The sequence below is a fragment of the Penicillium chermesinum genome, assembly GCF_028974085.1.
Source record: "Penicillium chermesinum strain IBT 19713 chromosome Unknown utg000003l:1.0-5111272.0:1.0-5115320.0, whole genome shotgun sequence".
Lineage (NCBI taxonomy): Eukaryota > Fungi > Ascomycota > Eurotiomycetes > Eurotiales > Aspergillaceae > Penicillium > Penicillium chermesinum.
Genome location: NW_026695313.1, coordinates 2189771 through 2202074, shown reverse-complemented (window position 1 = coordinate 2202074; position 12304 = coordinate 2189771). Strand labels below are relative to the sequence as shown.

The 12304-nt window shown below is 51.2% G+C and overlaps 5 protein-coding genes across 5 annotated transcripts; 4 read left to right on the top strand and 1 right to left on the bottom strand.

The window, feature by feature from the left end:
- Positions 1–1709: 1709 nt before the first annotated feature.
- Positions 1710–2021, top strand: N7468_003746 (uncharacterized protein; the record flags this gene model as incomplete). Its single annotated transcript, XM_058473043.1, has 1 exon — positions 1710–2021. One exon carries the CDS (start codon positions 1710–1712, stop codon positions 2019–2021), a length of 312 nt encoding a protein of 103 aa, XP_058332046.1.
- Positions 2022–2532: 511 nt separating this feature from the next.
- N7468_003745 (uncharacterized protein) lies at positions 2533–2763 on the top strand (the record flags this gene model as incomplete). Its single annotated transcript, XM_058473042.1, has 1 exon — positions 2533–2763. One exon carries the CDS (start codon positions 2533–2535, stop codon positions 2761–2763), a length of 231 nt encoding a protein of 76 aa, XP_058332045.1.
- Positions 2764–4762: 1999 nt separating this feature from the next.
- N7468_003744 (glycoside hydrolase family 76 protein) lies at positions 4763–6539 on the top strand (the record flags this gene model as incomplete). Its single annotated transcript, XM_058473041.1, has 5 exons — positions 4763–4862; positions 4956–5200; positions 5254–5736; positions 5761–5796; positions 5832–6539. 5 exons carry the CDS (start codon positions 4763–4765, stop codon positions 6537–6539), a joined length of 1572 nt encoding a protein of 523 aa, XP_058332044.1.
- Positions 6540–7653: 1114 nt separating this feature from the next.
- On the bottom strand, positions 7654–9110 carry N7468_003743 (uncharacterized protein; the record flags this gene model as incomplete). Its single annotated transcript, XM_058473040.1, has 5 exons — positions 7654–7974; positions 8039–8381; positions 8437–8630; positions 8683–8918; positions 8984–9110. 5 exons carry the CDS (start codon positions 9108–9110, stop codon positions 7654–7656), a joined length of 1221 nt encoding a protein of 406 aa, XP_058332043.1.
- Positions 9111–10574: 1464 nt separating this feature from the next.
- On the top strand, positions 10575–12260 carry N7468_003742 (uncharacterized protein; the record flags this gene model as incomplete). Its single annotated transcript, XM_058473039.1, has 6 exons — positions 10575–10812; positions 10863–10891; positions 10944–11072; positions 11128–11544; positions 11612–11785; positions 11838–12260. 6 exons carry the CDS (start codon positions 10575–10577, stop codon positions 12258–12260), a joined length of 1410 nt encoding a protein of 469 aa, XP_058332042.1.
- Between the last annotated feature and the right edge of the window lie 44 nt (positions 12261–12304).

Sequence of the window (12304 nt, the reverse complement as noted above, 5' to 3'; positions counted from 1 at the left end):
TTAGCCCTCTGATCTGGGGTGGTACGGGATGAGGAAAGTGGAAAGTACTGCTATGAGCATAGCAATGGTCGGTCTTCTGTTTTCTATTCAATTTATTAGCGCAGACTATCACTGTATTATGAATGGGAACAGGGCTGGAATCAAGCTCCCAGTCGTTTAGAAGGCTATTCTGTGGGGCCGTCGACTTCTGGGCTTGGAGGCCTGATAATGTAATAAGGATAGCCATAGTAATACGCCATGCAAGTGTCCCAGCCATAATATCCGTATACGCAAACTAATACTGCCAGTCAACACAAGAATGCTTCTGGGTTGGACCTCAGCGCGCTAAGGGCAGCTGTGGCTGACCATGTCAACCGGCTAGTTCTCAAAGCATGTACTATATGCTAGCGGATACTGAAATAACGGAGGAAGAAAAGACTCGTAACATACTTTGCAACAGAGTTGAGCATCATATACCGTGAGTTGCACGAGTGGTGGCGGTCCAATCAAAGCAAGAAACGGCACATTCCTAGTAGGGGTTGAGCCAGGTGGAGTATGTGAGACATCGGGGCCTATCTGACATCTCTTCAGTTGGCAAAGGCGGAACCTGCATGTCTGATGCAGAATCCATGATTAAGGGCCAAGAACAAAGTACGGCCAAAAAACAAATACAGAAAACCGGCAGCCCAGGTGGGGTAACGAGCGATGGGGAAGTTGGTCCGACCATTTCCTCCCCGGAGGGTACGACCCGTCTGTCTGGATTTCTCAGTAATGGTGGCAATATTGGTAGGAGATTCTCAAGAATTCGACAAAGGCTGTCTGTGAAAGTTAGATCAGGGCCATTTGGCTCCCTGATCATTTCTATTCTACAAGCACATCAGCTCGAACACAAACAGTCTTCTTCGAAAAACCACTCGTTTCTTCTCCAATCAGTCCCGTCACCATGAAGTTTACCATCGTCTTCACGTCTGCTCTGGCTCTTGCCATGGGTGTCTCCGCTGTCCCTACCACCGGCCCTACCTCCCCGCTGGGCCCAACTGCGCATCTGAGGAGGGCATGAGTGTGCCACCCTCAATGGGAGAGAGCTACGAGCTTGAATGCCCTGTTTAACTGTCTTCTCTGGGCGGATAAGCATCATGCCGAATCCCATCGCCAATTGGATTTTGTGAGGCGGATCGTGGGACCATATTCCGACGAATTGGGGAATATAAGGGGACGGGAATTTAGGGTGCAGCAGCACCTAAGACGTAGAGATTTATTATTGATTTCATATCTATTTTGATCTCTGTTTTTTAGGGAATCTGGCATTGTGGTAGGCCTCATTTGCGTCCATCTGCTCTAGTGTCCAATGTTAAGCAAAGACGCGCATGCTCCAAAACCGACCCAAGACTCACTGCTAGTGCCATAAATGGATCGCAGCAAAAGGATGACGAAATGATGGGCCTAAGAAACAAAACAGAGCAGGTTCATTCCACCCCGTAGTGTGTATCATAACTCTGCCCAACACGCCGGCCGGGTACACACAATCCGAGAACCCAGACATGAACAATCCAATAGAACGAACCAGAAAGGAGGGGGCTAGGCATACAAAGGACCCACGTTAGAATATCTCCTCCTTCACGGAGCCTCAATTCCGGCACCCGAAGGCAACCTGTGCGGTAAGACGCCGAACTTCCTCCGGCTGCAAGCGGATTATTTGGGTAGGTCGACCGTGCCTACCGCTCATCTCAATGGTCATCGCCCACGAACGGCATGCAGGTTTCCCACGGATCCGACAAGAAGTTTATCCTCATGCAGGAGGTGTCGTGCTGCGGCTCTTATTGGGTCGCGAGGCCCAGGACCCGAGGGTCTGGGTTGATTGGGGAAACGGGGACCGGCCCGCCGGGTCCGCGCTGCTGGGTTGGTCCACGCTGTCGGAGTCGACCTGTGCCTCTCTGCAATTCTCGAGCGGATGCACCAGTGGCCTTTCGGTGCAGCTGGTTCCCTCTAATGGGTCTGCCATTGGTGTTGGCACACAAGGTTCCCCAAGTAAGTGGTTATAAGGTGGGGTGAGGCCGTGGTGTTCTTTTTTTTTTATTCGCCCTTGACCCTCCAGCGTGCCTGACGAGGGCCTGGGATGCTGGATGGCCTAGATTTGAGGGGCTAGAGGGCTTACCGAGGGGCTGGGTGTGGGTTTCTCGGATTTACCGGATTCAATTCCCTCTAGATTTAAATCCCTGATAGCTGGCGCCTGCAGATCGGCGTTCCAAACCGTCTGGTTGGGAAAAGTTTCTTTCCTCGCTTAGAGCCTCGCAGTCCTGACTGGACAATATGGGGGTCATGCATGCGACAAAAGGTCCGGCAGGGAATGTAGGATTGTGACGAGAGTCTAAGGATTTGCGATAGTGGGAGCTGTTACCTGTCATTTTCTGTGTCTAGACTCTGGCACCCCTGTTCGCCCGTAGTCTCTGCCAAGAAGCACGATGGATAAATAAGAAGTAAGGTAGCCTGGTTCGCCTGGCTCTTGGAAGCCGCAAGCTATTCTGTTTTTCTGTCCCTCTACTCATTTGGAAAATGGCCTTTCCATTGCAGTCGATCTTGAAGCGCTGCATTGCGGCACTCTTCTCCTTCAGGAATTTGCTCTGGGAATACATCACGACAGTACTCCGTCATGCGGAGACGGAGATTACCGAGCTCGACAGCACTTTGATTCTGGAGTTGGATGGCACTGAGGCTTACAACATAGGGTTGGACGAGGCATCTGTAAGAATAAAGCAAGGTCTGATCAACGATGAAGAACGCTAATACCGGTTTCTCTCAATGGCAGACTTTCCAATCAATTGAGTCCATTCACAAATACTCCTACGATCATCCGAGAGACCTGAGAAAGCGGAATACCTTCAAGTGTACGCCAGCCAGACTACGACACAAAATGAACAAACTGACGAATCGTAGACAAGGATGAATGAATCTTAAACCGTACAAGATGATTGAAGGTGAGGTGCTAAAGAATGCGGAGGGGCGGATATACGTTGGGTTCGGTGTGCCAGAGGATTCTAGTCAATTGGACTAGTGGATTTCCAGCTCGAGTTCGGCGGTGTAGAGCAAATATCAACTCGATCTCTATATCGGGTAGAGTGAACGGAGTCAAACATCAGTATGAGTACACGTGTGAATTCCTGCAGTTTGTGAATCAGCCAGAACTTTGGTGGACCAGAGCATGTAAATCCCCATGTGATATATTGATGATTTGCAATGGTGCATTGCAATCCCTCACTTGCGAGCATCGTTGCTTGGCGTGCCGGCCCTGGAGGTAATACCAGCGGCCACTTCTAGTCATCCAGGCGCCACTAGCACGAATGTGTGCGATGGATTGTGCCAAGACTGCTCTCAATTGAAAGAGGGGCAGAAAAGGTCGATTTGTCCCAAGTCAAGTGGATAGACGGGCCCCAGAACTAGATTGTAAACTAGATTGAAGCCAAGCACATCCAAGACCAGGCGTCTTGGCAACCGTGCCTTGGCTACCTTGGCCTCTTGGCTGGAGATTCCGTAGGTCTAAAACGAAGTGGAGCTTTTTCGAGACTCATATACTTGACTTCCATCACTGACCGCACATGGTTCACGGGGGTTTTGATTGTTGGGTTGGGGTCATCGCACATCCTGGAGATCCGTTTTGGGGTCTACAAATCGACATTCACATACTCTCGTAGGCGAGCGATCTTGAGTCAGATCGATGAAGATGACAAGCGATCTGTCACTGGGATTAGAAGACCAATACGGAGAACCTGGAAGCAAAAGGATAAAAGAGTAGAGACGACACATTGCGGGTCAGGAGTCTCTCGAGATCTCGAGCTCCAGCACGTAATCAGTGTTTCCCTAGGCATCTGATGCAAGAAGGGCCAAGGCCGTGCACGGCCTGGCATTTTCAACTTGTCCAGCGATTCTCGATCCACAGAACAATGGAAAGTTCCACACTTCCAAGAATGAAGCCAATTCAGATTAAGCTTTACCGCGTTTCTCCGATCCAGGAACATGGTTTATGTAATCACCGCGCCCAGCTGGCTGGACCGGCGGTGATTGGCCGACAGACCCAGCAGAGCCTGAAAATCCCCGTGGCTTTGCAGATTCTGCTGCTTCAGCGGTGTTCCTCTCGAAGATCATCCCATGATCTTCCTCTTTCCGAGGTCTAGGCAACAGGCACCTATGTTCTGGCCTAGGGGCCTTGGGCGTCGGATTCGATGGTGGGCTCGCGAACGGCCTGGAGGCGCCCTTGCAGTAGACTAATTATAGCGCTCAGGGGTTTAGCCCCTTCGGGGGAGATTGTGCCCGTGGAAACTAAGACAGACTATTAAAGGGACAGCCCGGCGATTGGCTCGAGTCTCCAGGGGGCTGTTAAAGCGTTCGCACCACATATAATAGCCATCAGAAATGCGTAGACCGTGGGGATCATGTGGTATATTTTGTAACGCTGAAGAAGAAATCGCTGACCTGATCAGCCAGTCGACAAAGCCGTCAATTGACAGGCCAGGGGGGGGTTCATCACCATTTGGGCCCTGAAAATGGGCGCAAATGACTGGTGCAACGGTGAAACCGGGGCGGCAGTGGGGCAGGGGAACACTAGCCCCAGCAGCCCTGCGATACGTTGGAGCCCTGACTGATTGGATCTTCCATTGATTCCCCCCGTGACTTGAACGATCCAACTTTGAACTCGCAACTGCCTCCCCCACACTCTTTATCACCCACCTTCTCTCCATCCCCCCTTGTCCAACTAATATCTCCGCCGTCCGCGGCTATCCCTGGCACAATGCAATTGAGATGTGCTAGGCAGATTGCCGTGGTGTTTTTGCACCTTCTGCCGCTCCTCGGCCGTGTCTCTGCGCTTGAGATAGATGTCAATGATCCCAGTAAGTCAGACTCGTGACCGATCGTATCCACCCTTGCTCTCGCCTCGGAAAATGAGTTGAAGCGCTGGGCTAAACAATATCACCGATCCACAGACTCGATCAAGCAGGCCGCTAGCTCGGCTACCTGGGATATGATGACCTATTACCACGGCAATGAGACCGGAGCGATTCCAGGTTATTTCCACTCTTGGTGGGAAGGAGCTGCCTTGTTCCTGGCGCTTCTGAATTATTGGCACACCACCGGCGACACAACCTACAACAAGGAACTCACCATCGGGTTACAATGGCAGGACCAGGGGAGTGGAAAGTACATGCCTGCAAACTGGAGTACTGGAATCGTGAGCCCTACCGCCCCTATCGAAGCGCCATGGCGGCTTTTAACAACTCCCAGGGAAATGACGATCAAATGTTCTGGGGTATTGCGGCAATGACCGCAGCAGAGTACAAGTTCCCGAACCCTCCCACTGGCGACACCTGGCTCACCCTCGCCGAGGGTGTGTTCTACGACCAGAGTAGCGACAACGGGCAAGGATGGGACACAACCATTTGCGAGGGCGGGCTTCGCTGGCAGAAGTTCATCGCGCAAAGTGGCTACGTCATGAAGAACGCAGTGTCGAATGGCGGATTTATGATGCTTGCAGCTCGTCTTGCTTATTACAACCAGAAAGACTCGTTCGCGGCTTGGGCCGAGAAGACCTGGGACTGGGCAACCACAGCCGGCATGATTGTCAACACCACCGCAACCTGGTCTATTTGGGACAGTCTCAGTAAAGGGACGGGCGGCATCGTCCCAGATTGCACCGGTCCGGGTCACACCCAATGGACGTACAACTACGGTACTTTCATAACAGGCTGCGCTTATATGTATGCCTATGTAAGTCTTCTAATCTCGCTACAGAAGTTCGGTCCTGTGGGCATCAAAGGGTATGCGATTGTTTGTACTGTGCTAATGAAAGAATTTCTCTATAGACGAACGACACCAAATGGCTTTACCGGACGAACAAGCTGTTGGACGCGCTGTTCCAAGGCTTCTTTCTCGCCAAGACCGGCGGCGGCATCTCCGATCAAACTTGCGAGGCTACAGACCAATGTGACGAAGATGCGAACGATCCCCTGTTCAAGGGACTGACTATATCATGGCTCATGGATGTGGCCCTAGTCGTCCCCACTCTCAAGCCCAAGATTCTCCCCAAAATCCAAATTACAGCGAGTCTGGCCGGTCCAGCCTGTACGGGCCATGGCGGTATCGCCTGCGGTGGTCATCTGTACGGCCAATATGATGGCCAAGCGAGCATGGAGAATCAGATCACCGCTGTTCAGGTTTTCAGTGCCGCGATGTTACCATACCTCAAAGCAGACGCGGCGCCCGCCAATGTTGATACCGGAGGAAACAGCTCGTCTGATGCCAAGCCTGGCGGCGGAGATACCGACGCCAGCCTGCCGGTCTACAAAAACATCACGACTGGAGACAGGGCAGGAGCTGGAATCCTGACCGTGCTCTTCATTACTGGCCTGGCCAGCATGGGGGGGTTTCTTGTTGATGGGCGCATGACATGTACCCCTGGCTTACTGGAGGACGTGCAAATAAGGGGAATTCTTGTAACTATTTATCAAAACCTGTGGTTTTCATTCTTGCCTACTACATCGATACCATTTCGAAATTCATATTTGTTATAGATGGGAAACTCACCCTGAGTGGGACATTATTCTGCGCATAGACCTGGAGTCTGGGGATCCAACCAACCACTTGAACTACCTGCACGCTACCCTAATCAGTCCTCTGGCCGTATATCATAATACATTCACCAGTCTTTCAACTTGAGAAACTAGTTGAACTGGCTCATGGGAGTCACCTCTCGATACTGCGGTTAGAGTGTCAAGTCGTGCCCTCTCTGTTCTTGAACTGCTCCACATGGATTATGGGTAAGTTCTCATTGTTCAAAGGGGTAAGCTCGTGCAAAACGTGATCTCCCAGCGAAGAGAATTCTGATCTTGTGACGAGCGTCAGCTTGAAGGTAAATTAGCTTAACGTACTCTGATGTCGCTATCTTACCTCATGGTCTATCTTGTTACTTACCGAAGCTGGGTCTGGGAGCGAGGGCTTTGACAAGAGTTTTCTCGGTCCTCTTCGAACGCTTCGGCCAGCCCAATCTACAACAAGATAGATGCTTGCGTCCTTCTGCCGGAGAAAATCATTCGGAAAAGCCTTCCTCCAAATGCTCTCTGGAGATCTCAGATCAGCTGTCCCGAGAAACGTGGGTTGGGGTAAGCCTAGCACACTTTATCACTCTGATAGAGTTGATATGCCAATTTTCGTAGGCACCGGTCTACTATTCGTGTTTCCGGGGAGGCATCTTTGAAGAAGTAGGGTAGCAGCCTACCGAGTCGCGACAGGGTTCTTCTCCTGTGGAGGATGTCTCTTGTAAGGAGACTCAATCAGCAAGAAAGCTCTTCTCGACGCCAGACCATACAATATGTCCAGTGTATAGTCTCGTGGGACTACTGGATACCCTCCCATAACAGTATTCTAAGTCAATTTGGGCCGTGTTAACTTGATAGCGTCGAGACCTGGACATAAAAACGTAGCGAAGAAACGCTCACATTAGGAGATGGAAATGGGTGAAAATGTATTGATAGAAACGACGAGAAATGAGGCCTTATGAGAATTATGGAATAATCGCTTCCATATCAAGACAACGAAGCTTCAGTATGTTCAAGTTCAACGGTCCAACTCAATTAAAGTCATGGCCCCCCAAGTGGTTTCAGTATTAAGGATGATTGACTGGACAGCTCATTTACCTTTAACAGAAATCTGCTTCTGCTTCTTGATCTGCCTGACTACATCAATATCTATCTTCAAGACATCAGCAACGACATCCGGTGGGGTGAGTGCAAGCCACTGCGCCAAGGAAATATCGGCAACTCGGTCACTCTTGTAGAGTTCGATCCAAATTAGCTTCTCGGTCTCAGAGGTATTCTCGATGTAGTGCCCCGAGTTGTCCGGGAAGACAGCAGTGTCACCAGCAACGAAGTCGAACGTTCGGGCATTGGAAGAGCCGATGAAGACGGTGGCACGAGCCTGGCCCTGGTGGAAGTAGAGCCATTCCTCGGCCTAAGAGGAATTCATTCAAGTTAACATCAGGCCGTACGTCAAGGACAGACGGTGGTTTACTTACGTTCGGATGCCAGTGAAGCTCACGGAGGCCCTTCGGCTCCAGTTCGACAATAGCAGCAGCAATAGTCTGCGAGATGGGGAAGTTGCGGGAATCAATCTTGCGGAGAGTACCGCCGTGCCCAGGCACAGGCTCTGATGGGTGCTTGTACGTGTGGTAGACATACGAGCTGTTGCCCTTCAGAGTCCCCTCTGGAGTCTTGGCTGCGTCGGCACTCACAGTTCCGTTCAGAATGTAGGGGAACTTGGTGGGGACGTTCGCAAATACATCAGGGCTGACGCCAAAGTTTTTGGCAAGGACATCTTTGGGTGTGTGGGTAATCCAGTCAGTTACCATAAAGGTTGTTCTTATGAGAAGTTAGCGGAGGTGCTTTTCTGAGGACTCGGGGCGGATTAACGTACCCAATTTTTTCAAAGTCTCCATCATCAAAGGCGAGAAGGTACTCGTTCTCATCATCCAAGCCCTGAACATTGTGGGCAACGCCCTTGGGGAAATACCAAATATCTCCAGTTTCAAGGGTGTCGGTGGTGAAAGCACCATTCTCGTCCACACCAGTGAGGAGAAGGGAGCCGTTGTAAACGAAGCCCCATTCGGCCTAGGTATATCAGCAAAGGTATCCAGTGCACAGACCTGAGGGGAAAGGTTACCGTTCGGTGCCAGTGCAATTCACGGATGGCGCCTTTCTTTAGGTGCTGTTGAGCACCCGCAATATCGTGGCTCTGCGGAAGATCCTGTATGACCTGCTCGCGAGACCAGCCTCCGGGAAAGAGCTTGGTTTGAGACTGCGAGAAGCTCCATTTGACGTTAGGCACAAAGCCGTTATCAGTGCTGCTGGTACGGAACTGATCAGGGTTCTCAGCATCCTGGGCAGGATCGGTACCACCTAAGCAAATCAGAAAAATGGCACCTGGGCGCAACAGGATAATGTACGGGTGTATAGCAGCGTACCTAAGATAGGAGCACCCTTGCTACCACTGATGGGCTGCGGGTCGTCAGAATCACGCTGCTGATTGCTGGGAGCAGCCAAGACAGACGATGAGAGAAGACCAAATGCCAAGAGACTTTGGAGATGCATCTCGAGCTCGGTTTGAAAAATCAGAGAAAATGAGAGGGAGCAGCCACTGGTCAGGACGATGACTCCTTGGCCCTCACATTCCCAGGGCCTTATATATATACCCGTTTTGAATGGCATTTCAGACATTCTTGCGTCGGTGATGCGCAGGCACGAATGGCGAAATTTCCCATAAACATCACGATCACGGTGCTGAGTTCGAACTAGATGCGTGGATGGACAGGATGTTCTCCCGTTTCGTCGAACTTCGTATCCCCGACCTCTTGGCGAAATTGTGCAATCCTACTGATAGTCCCCGAGATTGCCCATGTTGCGGCAGCAGTCCCTGCAGGGCCTAAGGCCTAACAACAACGCGCTCGGGGGCATGTTCGCTGCAAGTATAATCTCATCCTTGGCATGTTGGCGAGATCGCCAAGCCCGGCAGAAAGCAGCCCAAAGGGGATATTTATATGGTCGATCAAGGGTCTTGTCAGGTCCCCCGGCTCTTCCCTCCACACACTAACAGCTTGAATAGAATAAGGTTTCCAAGCTCTTGGATCATGCGTGGTTTGGCTGCCTTGGCACCTGTAGATCCTTCTCAAAACTCATAGTCCGTGGCACGGAGACCTGGACTAAAGCGCATTTGGACCGCCATGACGATCCTGAGCCCTGAGCATTAGTGCTCAGACCGTGAACCGGTGACTTGGTCCAGTTATCCCAGCTGGGTTTAGAGCTTGGTGGCTGTTAGATAGCCCGATCGTAATTTTTGGGCTAAACACGATATACGCGGAGCCCAAGGCTCGGAGTTCGGGGAACAACAGAAGCGAAAGACTTAGCATATGTCAAATGCGCCTCGTTGATTGAGCATAAAGCAGCCAAAGAAAGAGTTGTAGACCATCTGCAGTAGAGAGGGATCGGTAAGGTAAAGGAAACTGTTATTGCACGCTGCGGCCGACACGGGCAGGAATGTATATCGCTGATGTCGATCAAGGGCGCCACGAGGGTGCCCCGGTGTGCCTGACGTGGGACAATACGAGGAACCGATTGCCCTCGTACTCAGAAACAAGGGAACCCCCTCCAGTCCAAGAGCCGATCACTGATAGTTTCCTCTTGGCAATGCACCGCCGCGGGGTTTGTAGCAAGATCAATGCGATACACGAACCGAAGAAGCTTGTCCAAGCACTGCCTGGGCCATTCTGCCCTGGTTTTCGCCATATGCATAATCAATCTCGCCTTGGAATTTTAGTAGAGCTCGCCTCATGAGAATAAGATACCTCGAATGGCGTGATAGGCTTCAAGATAGCTCGGAAAGCTCATCGATGTGAGAGGAGATGGGAAATATTCGGAATCTACGTCCATCGATAGGCGCGATTCACGCATCTATATAAGTCCTGCAATTCCCTCAATTCAGCTCAAATGCACTCACACTACTCACACTAGATCATACCAAGATCTTCAATCTAGTACAAATATTTATCTCTGGTTAATATGAAATCTTCTATCGTGGGCGTGGCGGCTTGGGTGTCTCTTGGACACGCTCTGTCCTTGCCTCCTCTCATTCCGACTATTCCTGGGGTGACCGAGCCCTTGACTACCAACGCTCCCCCTCTTCCTATTCTCCAGCTTCCCACGCCGCCTTTGGAGAGCCCTCCGTTCAATGGGAGTGACATCAAGCCGAAGAAGATCGGCTACTTCTGGACTGGCTCTGGCGATAAGTGGCACAAGGGTCTGTGGCTCCTTGACAGAGCATCTGATGACACCGCTGACGAGTTTTAGATTTCCTTGCCACTTACAGTCTCGACGATGTATGAATTTTACCATACTCTCGTACGGAACTACCTGCTGACTTTATGCTAGGACACCTTCGGTACCCTCATTTGGGTCACTGACGTACCCTCCAGCGGGAACGATCCTCACCATTCTGGACCATCTCTGGATGGTAAGACCATCTGGGGTGGTGGTCTGCTGTCTTTGCTGAAGACTCAGGTATGTCTTATCTTGTCGTCTCATACCGTCGTTCCCGTCAATTCACCCTTCAAAGGATACCGGCTTCTACTTCGATACATCGGACCCCTATCGCCCCAAGTTTCTGAAGAGCAACCGCGGGGTTCTGGCCTCAATTGCTGATGAGGTTCGCGCCAAGCCAGATGGTGGTTATTTCATCACATACATGGGCTCGGCCGTGGGTACTGCGCCAGGTCGTTTGATTGAAACTGACGAGAATTTCAATATTATCCACGAATGGCCCGAGGATGTCGATGGACTTTTGAACATTCTCGGAGAGCAGTTCTCCCCTCACGGCCTCAGTATTGACTGGGAGCGGAAGTACATCCTGACCTCTGACTTTGTGGAGCCGATTACGATTCTCAAGCCTAGTCTGGGTGTTCGTCACGCCAACACTTTGCGCCTTTGGGACTTGGACTCGCGTAAGATTCTGAGCACCCTGACGATCCCCAACGTAAGAGCCCATATCCTCTTTCATCTTTCTGCTATTGGACTCTGGAAGCTGAAGTCTCCATCTGTAGGGTGGTGGAATCCAAGATGTCAAGTTCATCCCAGGCAACCCCGAGGGTGCTGCCCTCGCGACAGCTGTTCATCTCGGCCAGGTGTGGATTATTTATCCCGGCCGCAAGGACAAAGACGGCAAGCAGGGTACCATCGAGTTGCTCTATGACCTTGGAGAGAAGGCGCGTGATACCGTCGCCATCTAGTAAGTTTTCTTTCCACTGCGCCCCCTCCCCCGAACTCAAGGACGTAGCCCGTGCTAATCATACCATCAATAGCTCGGATATCAGCCAGGACGGCCGGTTCATCTACTTGACGTTGACCACCGGTAACCACATCGCTGCTCTTGATATTAGCGACTTGAAGCATGTAAAACGCCTGGATGACCCTGACGAAGTTCAACCCATTGTTGGGCCGCACTATGTCAAGATCACCCCTGACCAGAAACATCTCGTCGTCACCGATTACTTCGTGCAGACCGGTGATATTGGAATTATCAATACACCTGCGGACTACAAGGCTCATTACATTGATCTCAATGAGGATGGGAGCTTGAGCTTTAACCGCTCTATCAACTTCCCCCAGGAATTTGCCAATCGCGGAGGTGCTAAGCCTCACTCCAGTGTGGTGTTCGACCTGACCGATCCTGAAAATCCCATCTACTACTAAGTGCAGGAATCGCACAAGTTGTGACGCTTGATGGAATGCTCTGC